General features: G+C 44.0%; 2 protein-coding genes and 1 long non-coding RNA gene across 4 annotated transcripts; 1 reads left to right on the top strand and 2 right to left on the bottom strand.

Moving 5' to 3' along the window:
- Positions 1-918: 918 nt before the first annotated feature.
- LOC128783817 (uncharacterized) lies at positions 919-13,688 on the top strand. The gene is made up of 4 exons (XR_008429248.1): positions 919-1,060; positions 9,522-9,653; positions 11,651-11,746; positions 13,604-13,688. It is a non-coding gene; the product is annotated as an uncharacterized LOC128783817 (long non-coding RNA).
- On the bottom strand, positions 1,027-2,786 carry LOC128783815 (epidermal differentiation-specific protein-like). Its single transcript, XM_053934919.1, has 2 exons — positions 2,436-2,786; positions 1,027-1,920 (listed from the first exon to the last, which is right to left on the bottom strand). Exon 2 carries the CDS (start codon positions 1,865-1,867, stop codon positions 1,337-1,339), a length of 531 nt encoding a protein of 176 aa, XP_053790894.1. The 5' UTR covers positions 1,868-1,920; positions 2,436-2,786; the 3' UTR covers positions 1,027-1,336.
- Positions 8,791-18,021, bottom strand: LOC128783816 (epidermal differentiation-specific protein-like). Of its 2 annotated transcripts, none has more exons than XM_053934920.1 (2): positions 17,919-18,021; positions 8,791-9,563 (listed from the first exon to the last, which is right to left on the bottom strand). In XM_053934920.1, exon 2 carries the CDS (start codon positions 9,514-9,516, stop codon positions 8,986-8,988), a length of 531 nt encoding a protein of 176 aa, XP_053790895.1. In that variant the 5' UTR covers positions 9,517-9,563; positions 17,919-18,021; the 3' UTR covers positions 8,791-8,985. The 2 variants fall into 2 exon arrangements, with proteins under 2 accessions (XP_053790895.1, XP_053790896.1); XM_053934921.1 differs by lacking the exon at positions 17,919-18,021 and adding an exon at positions 11,019-13,861.
- Positions 18,022-18,093: the final 72 nt, after the last annotated feature.

Raw genomic sequence — 18,093 nt, 5'->3', positions numbered from 1 at the left:
TGGTGGGTGAGGGTAGGAGAAGAGAGGCTGCAGGAAGGCAGAGGGAGCTGAGAGAGACAGCGAGTCTCAGCACAGGTAACACAGCTTCAGCTGGCCATGGCAGCCACAGACAGACAGACAGAACTGTCCTGAGAGACCATGCTCAGGGACCTGGGCAAGCTTCAGCACTGGCACCATGTGCACCTCATGAGGTTCAGAAGGGCCAAGGGCAGCTCCTGTCTGACCAGCCCAGAGACCAGTGCAAGGAAATCAGGGCAAACTGCAGGTCACAGAGGGACATAAACACTGCAGTGCAGAGCTGCCCTGGGACAGCTGCCACAATGCACAGCTCAGGGCATGCAGCTGTCATTAGGCAGTGGTGGAGGAGGGCTGAGACTCTGCACTTCCAGGTGAATTTTCTCATGGCTAATCAGTTCCTGATATACCTTGTCATTCCTCATTCCTTATCAAGATATTACAGGTTTAGAAAACAAGACAGGTTTTACCATTAGGATTAAAAAATTGAAATTTATTAAAACATTCTGTTCATTATGTGATTAAGGGCAGTAGAAGACTGTATCATTGCTACAATAACTGCCTTGAGATACAACCAAGGATGTGATAGCTAGGTACAATCTGGAGGTGAGTGTTTGGCCAGGATCAGCAACAGGCTACATGCTCACCAAAACATTTTGAGTCAAAGCTGATCCCACTGTTACTGGCCAATTAAACTGGAAGGAGACAAAATTGTCCAGGAGACATCCAGGAAAAATGTTCGCATGTGACTGCATGGACTATTCTCTGGATACACAGAGACAGACATCTCACCATGAAAGAGCAATATTTATCTATTCTAAAGATGCACGAAACAGACCCACTGCTGATTGCAAAAGATTCTTTAATGGCAGCAACACCAAACGGATTACAGACAATGGCAGATGTCACAGTACCACAAGGGCATTGCAAAGCAAATTACGAAGGAAGTGGTGCTGGTTCTGTACTAACACTTTCTGTTTAACTTAGCAACAGAAACAACATGCAGTGCTTCTACATTCCATAGCCCAGGACTCTGGAATGCCAGGTGAGGGTACAATAGATTTCACATATCTGGCATGCCTCCTCTAGCGTGGACACTCTTTCATATGATCTAGCATGATGATTCTTTCATTTGTGGGGCAGGAGAAGAGTGCAAGGCAGGATAGAGAAGTACAGATCTGCAGTGCAGCACAGTAGAGAGCTCTCACATTCAGTAGTCTTGTGACACAGGGGGAAAAGGCAGCACAAGCAGAGGCAGAGAACAGGGTCTCAGATTTCTTGCCGGGGCTGCACCTTTTCTCAGCACTACAGGATTTGCATTCTAACAGCCACAGCCAGGGCGAAGGGGACGCAGGAAGGAAAGCTTGTCATTGAAATCGATTGCCTTGTAATTTGGAAGGTGCTCGTGCTCTCGTGCAAGGTATTGAATTCCACTTCCATCACTGTGCTCACACAGCAGCCAGACACCTCTCTGGACTTTGTGAGAAGACATGATGTCATTGTCGTGTCCCGCAGCCAGGTTGGTTGCTTCTCTTATTATTCTGCTCTTCCCTTGATAATCAACATGTTCATAGAGAGTGATCTGGGGATTGTGCAGATTTTCAGTGATCAGCTGCAGAGAACTGATCTTGTCATTCATCTCTTTCCCAACAAAGCCATATTCTCCCTCCTCAAATACCAGAAATCGGCCTCTGTAGTCAACATGCTCATAAGCCACCCAAGGCTGGCCAATTACTTTTACCGAGGAGACAATATCATTCCAATCTGCATCTTTCAGATTGGAAATGTTAGTGGTGAATTCTTTGGACAAACCCTGGAAGTTGGCATGCTCATAAATGATGATTTTGCCCATCTCAGTAGGACTTCAGGTGTTTGGATTCCTTGCTATAGGAGCTGGATGACAGCCTGAAGAAAAGGAAGACAGAAAACAAGCAACTCTTGTAAGAAGAATTTATACACCAGACACAAAATTATGGGAAGTGTGGTGGAGAAAGGGAAAAGTTGAATGTTTTTAGCAGAAAAAACATAGCAGCAGCTGGAAAGGAGTGAAGGCATGACATAGAAATTTTCATTTGGAAGAGAATGTAAAATGAGGTAGGCTATAAAATTACCCAGTTTTAATTAGATATGTGTGTTGGTTTACAGATATCCCCAGAGTAAGTTGTAAAATACTGTCACATTCACCCCCCACAATTGTGTATCACTGGCCCCCTCCAGCCCCTCCCTTGGTAAGGTTTGTTTCTCCTGCAGCAGCCATCTCCTCATGCCCTGAAAGATGGGTTCAGTCTCTGCACATGCACGCAGCAGACCCTCACGACTGTGCTGCAGCTCTCAGCTAAAGCCTCCTTCCCTTCCCCTGCATTTCACAGCAGCTGCCCAAGGAACCCTTCCAGCTCTCCTGAGCAAAGTGTGCCTCTTACCTTGATGTCAGCTGCAGGGCTGGGGAGAGCTGAGGGCAATTCCTGCAGGGCAGGGCTGCTGTTTGGGAAGGGCGTCTCACCTCCCTGGATTTATACTTGCGCAGAAGTGAAAGAGTGAATCACCCAGTTCCAAGGAACTGGGAATGGTCAATATCATGCTCAGGGATCAAAAATCATTAAATAGTCTATCTTGGTTTCGATGCCCTACAACCAGACATCTCATTGCTCTCGTTCAAAATTCCACTGAAGTGTGAGTGACCTGTAACCTTGGTACTTGGCTTCATGTTTGTCCTCCTTCAGAGGCCATCTGAACCACAATAATTGGAACATATTAATTGGAATAACCCCAGATCCTTTGGCCACTCCTCATCAGACCTGTGCTCAGGATCCTTCAGCTGCTCATTTCCCTTCTCTGGACTCACTCCAGCCCCTCCATGTCTTTCTTGCAGTGAAGAACCCAGAACTGGATGCAGCACTTGAGGTGTGGCCTCACCAGTGCAGAATACAAGAGGACAATCCCTGCCCTGGTCCTGCTGGACACACTATTGCTGATATAGGCCAGGTGCCTTGGGCCTTCCTGGCCACCTGGGCACAGCTGATTCACATTCAGCTGCTGTCTACCATGTGTGGGGTTTTTGTGACCATAGGGCAGGACTCAACCCTTGGCATGGTTGAACTTCATACTATCAGCCTCAGATCGGCCTCAGCCCACTGATCCCTCTGCAGAGCCTTCTTACCCTCCAGCACACAACACTCACACCCAAGCTGATGATGCCCACAAACTGACTAAGGGGGGGAAAATCCAAGGATGGGGCATCCACATCTTCTCTGTAGAACCTTTTCCAGTGTCTCACCACCCAAAAAGTGAAGAATTTCTTTGTAATGTCTAGCTTAAATCTATGCTCTTTCAGCTTGAAAGATCATAGTAAATCTCTTTATCTGCCTTTCTTATAAGCCCCTTTATATTTTGAAATGCTGCAATAAGGTCTCCCAGAAGCCTTGTCTTCTCTAGGCTGAACAACTCCAAGTATCTCTGCCTTTCTTTGTAGGAGGTTCTCCAGCCCTCTGACCATTTTCATGGCCCACCTCTAGACCTGCTGTAACAGGGCTGTGTCTCTCTTGTTCAGGAAACCCTATGTCTGCATGCAGTACTCCATGTAGAGTCTCACCACAGCAGATTAGAAGGGAAGAATCATCTCCCTCATCCTGCAAACTACACTTTATGCAGCCCAGGATACAGTTGGCTTTCTAGGTGGCAAGTGTCAGGTCATGTCCAGTTTTTCATCCACCACTGTTCTCAGTTCCTTTTTCACAGGGCTGCCCTCAGCCCATTCATTCCTCAGCCTACGCTGCTCCTGGTGATTGCTCTGACATCCAGTTGCAGGGTCTTGCACTCAGCCTTGCTGAAATTTATGGGGTTCACATCAGGCCATTTCTAAAGGTTCTCAAGGTCCTTCTTCACAGTCCCTTCCTTCCAGCAAAACAACGCACAACTCAGCTTGGTGTCATCTGCAAACTTGCTGAGGGTGCACCTGACCTGTCTGTGACATCAAGGAAGATATTTAATAGCACTGGTGGCAGAATGGACCCTTGGGGGTCACTATTTGTTAATGGTTTCCATTGATCCTGATAAGGTTTATCATATACTCACTGTGTGAATGACAGCACAGACATTTAGGTGCCAGCAGCACAGCACTACTGCTCCAAGAGATGGTACTTCCTCAAAGGAGATCTATAAAAATTTCTTATCTTTTATCAGAGTATTCACCTACTCACTGAACCCTGACTTGCTCAGTTAGGGTGATTCAGCAAGGAGGTGTGTTAATAGTTAAGTAACTCATATTGCTTCCTGCTTATCTCTTTCTGTATTTGTAGGCACATGAAAGACAGGGAAGTGATTTGAGACAGCTAGCACAGCTTCAGCAAAGGAAGGTCCAGTTCAAATAACCTACTGGCCTTGTACAATGGAGTGACTACCTCAGTGGAAAAGGGAAGGGCTACAGATGTCATCTACCTGAATTTCTGCAAAGCCTTTGACATGGTCCCCACAACTTCCTTCTTTCTAAATTGGAAACATATAGATTTGATGGGGAGACTGTTCAGTGGACTGGGCTTTGGGACCATGTAAATGACAAAAAAAAGTTTGCTCCAGGGAAGGGAATTTATTATAGGAACAACAAGCTGTACATATTTCACTGTGTCACATTTATTTTCCTGATAACCTCTACAGATCTCTGAAGGAAAGTCTCTCATTACTGCTTTTGTCAGCAGCACGCTTTGCATTTTTTGAGATTTGATTTACAAGGATGGAGAATCTCATTTAAGCTTTGCTGTAGTGTTGCTCTGATTAACACAGAGTCAATAAGGCAGTGCCAAGAAAACACAGCAGCATAAGGAGGAGGAATACTCTGACAAAGAAAACCAAGAAAAAAATTAAAGGAAGCATCAGCAACTGAATTGAAAGTGGGGCAGCTCTGTTGTTGGATAAAGGGAAGATGTGTTTGAAGATGCATATGGGGAAAAAATAAGTTGCTTCAGCCCTGCTTCCCACAATGGCTTTTTAGTGTTGGATACATTAAAAGATATTGTAAATTCGTGCTGTGGGAATTCCAGTACCAGGTGGAATGAGTAGGGAAGAAAGCCACAGTAAGAACTTTCTAGCTTGCAAACAGCAAGCTAGAGAATTCTGTACTTGGAAAAGAGCTTGAGTTTCCCCAAGTAAATGTTAAATCATCTAGGCAAAAAACCATAGATTAAGCCATGTGCAGCAGCATATCCTGACTGCTGGTTTCCCTCCACTCCTCTGACAGAGGGCTGCTTGGGCAATGGAGGTGCCCTGCAGGTGACGTTACAGTGGCTCATTCACAAAGCTGATCCAAGGAGCTCTGCCAGACCCCTGAAACACGGAAACAAAGGCATCATTAAGAAATAGCATAAGTGGTTAATGTGTAACATCACCTTTTACTGGGCATACAAGATCTGACTTTAAGCCCACATTTTATATTCCTTGTTTACCCAAACAAGCCTGAACCTGTTCTGAGGATGGTTCTGATCAAGCCAAGAAAAGCTGAGTCTGTGTATGTATCACCTCTCTGTCACAGCTATAGTGTCTAAGCTTTCTTGTCTAGACATCTCCTTTTGGAATATCACTTGTTACAAGTCTTCCTTACGCTGCATTCTCTTCAAATGTCCATTTGCACTGTGGGTTAATAATCCCCTCTGTGAAGGTTTTTTTGCTGATTGTTGATTTTGCAAGCAGTCGTTTTACTCTTTTTAATACCCTGTGTAGTTTAGCAAGGCTTGGGACCTCCAGGTACAGTTTATTCCTGGGTTGGCAGGCAGAGGTGACAATGCTTTAGTCTTTACTGGGGAAAAGCATTGCACAGTGTGCTTTTATAGGGATAAACCTCATGTGAGAAGTACAGTAGGGAATGCCATGTTGGTGATGTATCCTCCTGAGAGGCCTCCTAAAATCTGCCATGAGGGTAAGGGGTGAGGATGACCAGAGAAAGTGATTCCAAGGGTACTGCTATCTGAGCAGTGTAGAAGTTGCCAGCTGGTCTGCACTGCACTGCACCCCAAGGGCAACTATACCACCTGCTCATGACCCTCAAAGTGAAGAAAATCCCCTCTCTGACCAGGAGAGTCAGAGCCAGACAGGAATGTCCACTGATTAAAATCAGAGGAACAGCAGCTTTGGGAGGTAATTTTTTTTTTTTTTTTTTTTTTTTGCCTAAGAGAAACAGAGAGAAAACTCAGAGATGTCTGCTTCAGAGACCTCCTGGCTGTAAGGAACTTCTCAGTTACATATGCCAAGAAAATGAAAGAATATCTTCTTTCCTCTCTAAGAAATGGTGGTTTTCAAAAAGGAAATATCATTAAGTGTATTTCCTAGGAAATATAAGTAGAGACATCCAAAATAATCACTCTCCTATTAACAGTGCCTATGTAACATCATTATCATGCTGAGATTCTGAAAAGGATCTCTCAGACATGACCAAGGCACTTCAATAAGGCTTCCAAAATAATTTCTTCCACAAACTCTTTTGGGCAGAAAGTGACATTTGCCAGTTGACTTGTCACTATAAAACATGTGTTCTAGAATAGGAAGAATGTCAGATGCTCTTGGAATTGAATTTAGAATTCCCACTTTGGTGAACAGAGCAAGGAAACCTGAAACTGGCTGCAAAGCAGTAAGAGATGCCCCAAAACACATGGATTCTGAGTTATCCCCATGGCATCTGCCCACCTGAGCCAAAGAGGAGCACGAGTGGCTGACACGTCAGCACGGCCTGCAGTGTTTATTTCAAAGGGACAAAGCCCAGCAGTTGATAGCACAGCGTGCTCTGGGCTTCATGTGCGGATTGTGCAGATTTTCAGCAATCAGCTGCAGAGAGCTGATCCTGTCCTTCATCTTTCATCAACAATGCTATGTTTTCCCTCCTCAAGCACCAGAGTAACTGGCCTGTATAGTTTGGGTGCTCATAAGCCCATGGAAATGGAAATAGCTTTACTCTTTGTGTTCCAGCCACAAGCTGGTAGTTGTGCCAGTTGCCTGCCTGTATGGACTGACACACTAAGGCTTTTGCAAGAACACTGGGCAGAAAATCGAGGCCAAGTAGAGTGTGATGCCCACTCCCTGCCAGTAAACAAGAAGAAAGAACTGGTGGCAATGGATGTGGAGAAGGCTGAGGTACTCAGTGTGGTCCTTGCCTCAGTCTTCACTGGAAGTCAGATTTCCCTTGTCTGTGGAGTCACTGAAACTGCAGGTGGTGACTGGGGGAGCAAAGTCCCTCCCACTGTAAGTGAAGAGCAGGTTTGAGACCACTTGATGAAGCTGAATAGACACAAGTCTATGGGACTGGATGACATGCATCCCAGGGTCCTAAGGGAACTGGCTGGTGTTGTTGCCAAGCCACCCTCCATCATATTTGAAAAGTCATGGCCTTCAGGTGAAATCCTTGGTGAATGGAAGAAGGGAAATATCTTATTTTTAAAAAGGGGAGAAAGGAAGATCTGGGGAACTACAGAGCAGTGAGCTTTGCCTCTATGCCTGTGAGGATCACGGAACAGATCCCCATGGAAGCAATTCTAAGGTACATGCAAGACAAGAAGATGATCCAAGACAGCCAGCATGGCTTTACTAAGGGCAGATTATGCCTGACCAATCTGGTGGCCATCTGTGATGGAGGGATTGCAGCCATCCAAAAGGGGAAACCAACCAATGTCACTCGCATACCTCGACTTCCTTAAGAACTTTGACATCCTTATCTCCAAACTGAGATACGTGGATTTGAAGGGTGGACTATTTGGGAAATAGCCACATAGCTAGAGAGTTGTTGTCAGTGGCTCTATGCCCAGAAGTAGAAGAGTGATAACTGGTGTCCATCAGGGTTCTGTTCTGGAACCAGTGCTTTTTAAGATCTTTATCAATGACACCCTCAGCAAGTTTGCAGATGACACAAAGCTGAGGGGTGCAGCTGACACAACAAAAGGATGGGATTCCATCCAGAGGGACCTGGACAAACTTGAGAAATGATCCCATACTTACCTCATGAAGTTCAACAAGCCCAAGTGCAAGGTGCTGCACCTGGGTCAGGGCCATCCCAGACATGAGAGCACAGACTGGGAGATGGTAATGGGGTGGGAGCACCTCTCCTATGAAGACAGGTTGAGAAATCTGGGGTTGTTAATCTCAGACAAAAGAAAGCTCCAGGGAGACCTCATTGCAGCCTTCCAGCTCTTGAAGGGGGCTTATAAGAAAGAGCAGGAGCAGCTTTTTGAGTGGGCAGTTAGTAATAGGATGAGGATGGAATGGTTTTGAATTAAAAGAGTAGAGACTTAGATTGGATGTTATGAAAAAGTTCTTTACTGTGAAGTTGATGAGGCACTGAAAGAGGTTGTTTAGAGAGGTTGTGGATTTCCTGTCCCTGGAAGTATTCAAGGCCAGGTCGGATGGGACTTTGAGCAACTTGGTCTAGTGGAAGGTGTCACTGCCCATGGCAGTGCCCATGGAATGATCTTTAAGGCACCTCCCAGCCTCAGACTTCATAGGATTCCAGGATTCTATGATCAATGTCTTGAGATACAATAATTCATGGGATAGTTAAATACAGGTTACAGGTGAAAGTTGGCTCAGCATCACAGCAATAATCAAAATGCTTACCAAGCTCTTTAGTCTGGTCGCAATGTTTCTGAACAGTGAAACTGGAAAGAGATAAAATTCTGCAGGAGAGATCCATGAAAAATGTTTGCAAGTGACTGCACAAAACATTATCTGGATACACAGAGACATCTCTCCATGAAAGTAAAATGTTTACCTACATTAACACTGCATTAAATAAACCACTGCTGATTGCAAAAAATTCTTTATTGGCACCAACATAAAATGGATTACAGACAATGGCAGAGGCCACTTGTGGGGCAGGAGAGCTCTCACATCCAATGGTCCTGTGACACTGGGGAAAAGTGATGCAAGCAGAGGCAGAGAACAAGGTCTTCATTTTCTTGCCGGGGCTGCATCTTTTCTCAGCACTACAGGATTTGCATTCTAACAGCCACAGCCAGGACGAAGGGGACGCAGGAAGGAAAGCTTGTCATTGAACTTGATTGCCTTGTAACTTGGAAGGTGCTCGTGCTCTCGTGCAATGTATTGAAACCCACTTCCATCGCTGTGCTCACACAGCAGCCAGACACCTCTTTGGACTTTGTGGGAAGATGTGGTGTCATTGTCATGTCCCCTGGCCAGGTTGGTTGCTTCTCTTATTATTCTGCTCTTCCCTTGATAATCAACATGTTCATAGAGAGTGATCTGGGGATTGTGCAGATCTTCAGTGATCACCTGCAGAGAGCTGATCCTGTCATTCATCTTTTTACCAACAAAGTCATGATCTCCCTCCTCAAGTACCAGTAACTGTCCTTTATAGTCTGCATGCTGATAAGCCACCCAAGGATGGCCGATTACTCTCACTGAGGAGATACAATCATTCCAATCTGCATCTTTTAGGTTGGCAATGTTGGTGTGGAATTCTTTGGACATACCCTGGAAGTTGGCATGCTCATAAACGATGATTTTGCCCATCTCAGCAGGGCTTCTGGGGTTTGGATTTTCTGCTGTTGGATGGCAGCCTACAAAAAGTGAAAACAGAAAACAAGGAATGCTTGTAAGAGGCCTTTACACACCAGACATGAAATGCTGGAAACCAGAGGGGACAAAAGGTAAAAAGGAAATGTAAAACAATTTTAGCAAAAGATAAAAATAGCAGCAGCTGTGAAAGAGCGAGGACAAGACACAGAAATTTCAATTTGGAGGAAAAAAGTAAAATGAGATTTGTACACCACAACAGTCCAGCTTCATTTAATATGTATACATGTGAGGGACACCTGAGCATTTTGTTTAACATTTTATTGGTGTACCCTAAATAATAACAAAATAAAATATACAACTCATGATAAATCTTTCTGTTGATAATTGATGCTGCAGTTGAGAAATATTTTAGAAATTGGCCCTCATTGTTTGGAGTAGGTTTCATGAGCCACATAGAATGCAATATAAAAGTAGTGAGACATGCAATTAATTTTTAAAAGAAAATGAATTTTTTACACAACATCAGGAGGGGAAACCCTATCTTTTAAGGGCAGAAATGAACTTTAAATTCACTGAAACACCTTATTTCTCTTTTATATGGAATTTTACTGAAATCAAGAGATTCCTTCTCTTGACATACACTGAGAAGCAATCAAGTTGTAAGCATCAGCTCTTTAAATCAGACTAAATTTCAGGTTTTAAATGTCTTTTCCTAACATTACTACCAATACACATATATAATTCCCCACAGTCGTCTGAGTTCAGTTAAAAAGCCAGAGTGTTTATTAATAACAGCTGCAGGAATAGTAATGAGCGATCAGTTATGATAACAGCTCCCTCTCCAAATCATGTAACAGTTACTGAAACAAAGATTTACATTTCAGGGCAAATAAATGAGACTAAAAAAGCTATTCCTCTAGCTGATTCTGAGAAGGGATGGGAAAAGACAGATATACCCAGCAAGATTAAAAGCCATAATAATATGGTAAACATGCAAGACATGTGTATCAAAATTTAAAGACCTGAATCACTTTTTTTGGGAAAAAACCTTCATATGTTTAAAAACATGTATTTTTTCACAGTTATAAAAGCATATATGGAAGCTGAGAGGACCTGAGCTCAGACCCACTGACTGATTAGGCACTACTAGAATTACTTTCTACCTGTAGAAAAAGTATGACTAATGACCCATTTAATTTTGCTGATACAACATAAAGATCCCATGACCAAGATAAATTTGTAGAATATTTTCTCTTTCACCTCTGAGAATTGTGTATCACTGGCCCCCTCCAGCCCCTCCCTTGGTAAGGTTTGTTTCTCCTGCAGCAGCCATCTCCTCATGCCCTGAAAGATGGGTTCAGTCTCTGCACATGCACGCAGCAGACCCTCACGACTGTGCTGCAGCTCTCAGCTAAAGCCTCCTTCCCTTCCCCTGCATTTCACAGCAGCTGCCCAAGGAGCCCTTCCAGCTCTCCTGAGCAAAGTGTGCCTCTTACCTTGATGTCAGCTGCAGGGCTGGGGAGAACTGAGCGCAGTTCCTCCAGGGCAGGGCTGCTGTTTGGGGAGGGCATCTCACCTCCCTGCATTTATATGTGCACAGAAGTCTTGTGAAACACTTCAGTCAACAGAACTGAGAAATGGTCAATAAGTGAACAAAAATAATTAACTATTTTATTTAAATTTTGATCTTTCTACAACCAGTTGTGTTATTGCTTTGGGTCAAAAGTCTATTGAAGCATAAGCCTTTGATAAAACCTTAGAATTTTGGTTCTTGTTTGTCCTTCTCCTCCAGAAGCAGATTAATCACAGTAATAAAAATTTATCAAGGTACTTTGTGACATGCAGGCAGTAGAAATTTTCTGCCTGTTGCAAATTTTTCTTTACCTGTGAAGCAAATATAATAAACAATGTTGATTTTCCAAAGGGTTTTTTGGGACATGTCCACTTGGCAGAGGGGGCATTTAAGTGGGGTTTTATTAAATTCTCTTCCTCACCTACATAGCCATTTGAGCAGCTGCAGGGAGGCAGAGCTGCTAAAGCAGAGCCAGAAGGCTCTGGCAGAGCTGCAGTGGCAATATTTTTGTTTCTTTTTTTCTCACGGCAGGCTCAGTCTGTAATATGTTTTCAGACAGGTTCATTGGCTAGCATGTCAGAAGGCTGTTCTGCTGCTGGAGAAAGCAATTGGATCTTCATTCATTCACTTGAGGCACCCCTGCTCTGTCAGGTAGGAAGTAACTGGAGAAGATGGGGAGCTGGGAAGGGAGATAGTTCATCCCTGCAAAATAAGCAGCCTGTACACCCGGTCCAGCCGAATCCTCATGCTGTATCTCTTTCACTGGTGCTTGGCGGAGCCCATGGTGTGCCAGATCACAAAATTAAGCCAGCATAAAAATACTTGAGGCTTTGGGGTTTTTTCCATGTGGTCCATTGTTTTGGTGCTCTGCAGAGGCTGGAAGCAGAGCAATTGAAATTTGTAAATTGAAATTTTGGGGTTTTGAAGAGAAACAGGCCCTCACTTTATAGCAACAGCTGGATGAGAAGTCCATTTTCTGAACAGGCAAATCACATTTAGGACGTGTTTTGTGTGTTGCAGTGACCTCAGCCTACAGTTCAGTGCTGCTGGAAAGGGGAATACCCCATTCCACTCCTGAACCATTGTGTCCACTGTCTGGTAAAGAGAATGGAGAAAGAATGAGCACACCAGTGTGAGGAATGCTTGAAAGAGGGACTAAAACAGCCTAGAATAGGATGGATTTACACAGCCATTGAACAACATTCATTCTTCTTAGCTTGCTAATATGTTTTACTCATTGAATTATTATTTGTGTTTCTGGAAAAAAAAATCAAATAATGTGTAATGACATAATTAATCATGAACTAAACATTCCCATCTTTCCCAGGACCTGCAGAAAGCACCTTTGACCAAATGTATGAGCCACAAAGGCATCACAAAGCCCGAGTCTGAGTGTATCTCAGCTATGGTAGAGAGTGGTTAACATTTCTCAATTTTACATTTCAGCCAACAGTGAACTCCTAAGCCATGCAAGTACTCCTGCAGAGCACCAAAGCCAGCAGTGGGGCTTTTTGTGGCTTTGAGGAAAATCAAAAGATGATATATGATGGAATGCTATGTGATGGAATCCTTTACCATGTTCTTTGTGCTACTGCAAAAATGTGGTAAAGGATCTCTGTACAAATACTCCCAGCTTCACAAACAGAAATGAGTTCCTGGTTGTCATTCACCATCTGTCCTAGTGTTATTGGATTGAAAACTAAATGGCTTTTAATATCATGAATCTCACATATATGGTGCTTCATGCACAAGGAAGTAAGTCACTGAACAATGCAGAACAACACAGGGTGGTGTTGATATTGGAAGTATTTATGGAGTTTTCTTTGTGGGTTGGGTTTGTTTGCTTTTATTCCTTATGGATCACAGAATGGTTTGAGTTGAAAGAAACCTTAAAGATCATTCCAACCCCCCTGGCATGGGCAGGGACACCTTCCACTAGACCAGGTGCTCAAAGTCCCATCCAACCTGGCCTTGAACTATTCCAGAGATAGGGAATTCCCAGTTGCTCTGGGCAATCTGTTCCTGTGCCTTACTACCCTCACAGCAAAGAATTGTTCCTAATACCTAAACTAAACCTGCCTTCTTTCACCTCAAAGTCATTCCCCTTTGTCCTCCCACTGTGTGCCCTTGTCAAAAAATCCCTCTCCAGCTCTCTTTTAGCCCCTTTGAGTACTAGAAGGCCACAATAAGGTCACTCCAAAGCCTTCTCCAGGCTGAGCAACCACAGCTCTCTCAACCTTCCCTCACAGGAGAGGTGCTCTAGCCCTCTGATCATCTTCATGTCTCTCCTCTGAACTCATTCCAACTGGTCCATGGCCTGAGACTTGTGCTGAGGTCCCCAGAGCTGGACACACCACTTCGGGTGGAGCAAATTTATGGGAAACAATGTTTCCCAAAATTTCTCTTATCCCCCTCCTGCAGAAACAGTGGTATCTCAAAATCTGAAAGCATCAGACAAAAGTGAAAAGATAAAAGAAGGATAAATCCCTCTTCCTCTATTGCCCTCAGCACATGAAAAGCAACAGAAGGAGCAAGATGAACAATGACACACAGATTCTTTGAAAATGTGCAGTTATGCAAAAAACATTCCAGGAAGGGAAGAATAAAGATTAAAATATTTTCATCTTTTTCATAAAACTGGTTTTTGGGTGGTTTTTTTTTTTCTTTCTTTCTTTCTTTCGAGACTATTTACTACTAGATTGCAGGATGATAAAACAATATCACTTAAAGCTGTGGATGTCACATATGCACCCACCTCACATTGCTGGAAAAGGTAGAATGGTAGAAAAATCTAATTAACAACAAACTCCTTCACTCACCAGATCCTGTTGTGCTCCTACCTGCTCTATCACTGCAGATATCTTAGTTTGTATCTTAGTACTCATCTGTTTTTACTCCTTACTTTAAGACAAAAGGATTAAAAAAAACAATAAAATCACACATGAAGTATAGCCACCCCAGTTTCTGTTTGCTGTTTTTGTCTGGTAGTTTTGGACTCAAGGCAGCAGAACACTGGTTCCTTTATTTTAGAGGAGGTTTTGTGGTTGGAAAGGGTGGCTTTTGGGGTTTTACTCAGCAGTTGTTAGTGCTAGAAATGTAATTCTTCATCACAAAAATAAAGTTACTTTCCCACTTTTCACTCTCCAACTTCTGTTTCTCAAGCAAAACAGCCCCCAAAAATGCAACATAGGAAAATGCCACTGGACCACAGAACCCTAAACTGTGAACAGCCTACATGCTAATAAATGCATTCACTACCAAACCCTTCAGAGTTTGGGAAAAAAAGGCCCTTATTTTGCCTAGCCTGTATCTCACACAAACTCCTCTTTTTTTTGCTTTCCTCTGTTTGCTGCACTTCCCAGTTGTTACTCTTCAGTAGAACAGGCTGAACACCACTTTTTCAGCAAAAAGAGAGGTGACAGAATCTTATTGGATGACTGCTGCATATTCAGTCACAACACTGTGAGTGAGCTCTAAAGAAATTGTGCTGAAAAGAGAGGCACAGCAAACACAGATCGACAAAAGCCTTATAAGTCTCACTTGACAACACACAGATGTCAGAAAACAAAGTGAAGATCTTTTCTAACTATTATTTCCTTTCCCAAGTCTCCTCTTCCCAGAAGAAGGAAAAGGCAACAGGTTGTCTGTGAGTAACTTCTAGTTCAAAACATCAGAACCCAGCTGGGTTGGTTTTTGGGTTTTGTAATAAATGTACAAATCGTTTTCCATGGAATAGCTCCTAAGCTGGACTCCACAAACACAAAGACCCAAGCTCAGCAGTGGGAAGAAGCCAAGGGAAGGCATCACAGACCCTCAAAAGGTTTTAGCTTCCCAGCACCACATTTTGTGTCTACAGCTGCACGTTTAGAAAATTAATTCAGCATTTCATGTTTCATTAGCAAGCTGTGCTCCTAAACCCTTTGGTGTCCCCATCCAAGCACGTGTGACAGACACGGACCTGCCCTCGACTCAACACTAGGTGTCACTTCTGCTTCAGAAATGCAACAGAGCAATGGAAACACTTCAGGGAAAAAACCCAACTCAGCAAGCATCAGATTTTTCAGGGGATCTCTGCACCTACAACTCTTGCTAAAGTCGTGGACAGGTACAGAGTTTTAAAATTTTGTATTTCTCAAACTACACATCTAAAAAAACACCAGAAAATATTAGACAATGCTTTGCCACACTCAACATAGCAGTCACATAAAAGTTTCTCTTCTCCCTTGTGCGTGCAAAGGAACACTTTCCTACTTGAGCAAGGGACCACGATGCAGAGAAGCTGGCAGAGCCTGTTCTGGCACAGAGGTGTGTCTGGTGGGCCTGTCTTTGGTGCCACTTTGCTGCTCCAGGTGGAAGAGCTGCTGTGCTGCTTTCAGTCCTTCCTTGCCTGCCAAAAGGCTTCTGAGCAGCAGGGGCCAACTGAGAGGAGAGAAAGTGGCAGGATGTGTCTGGTCAGGTCTCTGAGGCAGGCTAGGGCATGAAGGAAGTACTGACAAGAACACTGTAAAAATAGAAAAAATACAGAAGTGGGGTACAGAGGTAGGGAAAAGGGCTCCCCCTGGGGACACATGGACTGTAGTAGGACCATTTTATTTGCTATATCTTACAGAAACTGAAGTAGGAGAGCAGAAAGGAAGAGGCAGCAGGCTTAAAAAACAAAAGAAAATACATTAGGAATTTAAACACAGTTCTTGTGTGCATCCACAAGACATCATAAAGACCAAAGGCACCATGTGGTTTAAAAATCAACAAGTCACTGGCAGAAAAAAAAATTCACCAAAGGCTCTAAGACAAACATACTGATGCAACTTCTGAGTCAGACATCATTTCAAACAGCAGATTCCTAAAGAAAATCAGAGTAGCCACTATCTGCTTTCCTGATGCTCTTTCCATGAAGACTCACATCAGGTCACCACCCCTAGAGCATTCCCCCAGAGAAGGGCTGGTCTGAGCACCTCCCATACCAGAAAGACCTCAGCACACACAGGCACAACAGCTAAGAGCCTGGGACCCAAAACTTGAACTCAGGGGGTTGCAACTCAAGAAAACTTGGAATCATAATGAGGCTCAGCAGCTCAAGAGAGGAAACTGCAGTGGTGAAGCAGAATAAACAATGACAGCACAACCATTTCCTTGACAAGGATGGAAGCTAATGAGGAGCACTGTGGCTAGAGGTGTAAGGACCTGAAAGCACATTTTTTTCTGGCTGGGTGGTAAAGCCATCACCAAGAGATTCTGACTTCTTGGGTTCTTAAGCAGCAAATCAATACGACACTGAAGGAAGAAATACAGCAGAAACACATCAAGAAACATGGGTGGAAAAACATGTACTGAACTACCCTCTTTGACCACTCACTTATGGCTCTATGAAAGGTTAGTTTGTGTCCTGTAAGCCCAAGAATTTGGTAAAGGTCATGCTGGGATCTCTTACAAATTTTCACTGGTGATAGGCCCTGCCACCATTGTGTGCATTGGGAAAAGTGAAAAAACTGGAGAGCATAATAATTTAGAAGGCCTTCAACTCCCCAATCTACCATTAGGGTTAGGCCTGTTGTGAGCAGGGGATTGGATTAGGGACATGCAAACTTCCCTCACTGCCTTTACATGAATGCAAAATGTTTGGTACCTACCTGCTACCAACCCCTGCTGTATTGGGCTTGGTAAGAGAAAACATGGATGTGGCTGGAAATGCAAATTAGGATCATGCTGCATACAGAGCATTAGCACAAGCAGGGTTTTCACACCAGAGGCAGGGCTGCAGAGCACAAACAAAAACTGTGCATGGAACCAGAATGCAGATCCAGTCAGCCAGCTGGAGTTCATTGCATCAACACCCCACTTCCAAAGGCAGCTCTTAAGAGGACAGTCACACAGGACCTGGAGAGAGGCAGCTCAATCTTCACTCAGCCATGGGAGACTAAACAGGGGCTAGTGCTTAGGTGAAGGTTCAGCCTCAGCAAAAGGTAGAGCAGAGATGTTGTGAGATGATTTAACAGGGACAGGGGGAAGAAAGTGAGAACAATTTCCTGTGAAAGTGAACAAATGGTAACAGCCAACCTACCTGCAAGGACAGGGGGAAATGTGGGATAGGGAAGGACACCAACACAAAGTCAAGAGGTTAAGCGACATTCCAAGGGAAATTGAGGCAGCTAGGAAACCTAAGAGAGGAGAAGCACTAAGGAAATCTGAGGATGAGAACAAGGGAAAGCCAAGCAATGGTAACGGGAATATGAACAGAGAGGAATGTGGTGCACCAAAGAGGCAAAGGAAATCAGTGGTGAGAGCAACAGCAGAGAACTGGGGAAGGGAGAACAACTAGACAGCAAGGGAAGCACAGTATAGGCATTAATGTATTCTTTCACCAAGCAAAGAATCTGACAGAAGACTGAGATAAGTAAAAACCAAAAGACATTGCTGACCAGCAGTGTGGGCGAGCAGGAGACAGAAGTAGCATTTCCCTTCCTTTCAGACAGCAAAAGCAGCAGGCTGTTTTGCATGCACTAGGGCAGTCTCAAAACAGGTATGTAGGTCTCAGTGCCACAGGGCTAGATGGGAGATACAGGAGAAAATAAAGCTCAGAAAATATACAGCAAATACTATTCTCTGCACACACTTTCTGACCCAGCAGCGAGAGAAAAACAAGCCTGTGAGGTTGAGGCATGAAGAAACAGTGCCTGATGGAAGAGGAAGGGGCAGCACTTCCTACTTAAGCCCCCAGCCTTGACAACTGCAGCAGCAGGATTCCTTAAATGGGTGATAAAATGTAACACAACTTCAGTCACTGGAGAGGGCCAGAAGATGGGGAAAAAAGTGCCTCACTGACCTCTAAATCGGAGCAAGAAAAAGGAGAGCTTTTGGCGCAGGGAGGCTGGCTCACTGAAGCCTGGCTCTCTTCTGCTGGCTCACTGAAGCCTGGGGCTACAGCAAAAAGAGGTCCTTTAAGCTTCATCTGCATGCAAGCTATCAATAAAGCAAAACCTGGGTCAAAAGGGAAGAGA

Source organism: Vidua chalybeata, chromosome 2 (genome assembly GCF_026979565.1).
Source record: "Vidua chalybeata isolate OUT-0048 chromosome 2, bVidCha1 merged haplotype, whole genome shotgun sequence".
Taxonomy (NCBI): domain Eukaryota; kingdom Metazoa; phylum Chordata; class Aves; order Passeriformes; family Viduidae; genus Vidua; species Vidua chalybeata.
Note: the sequence above shows the minus strand (reverse complement) of the source record. Positions and strands in the feature narration are given on the sequence as shown.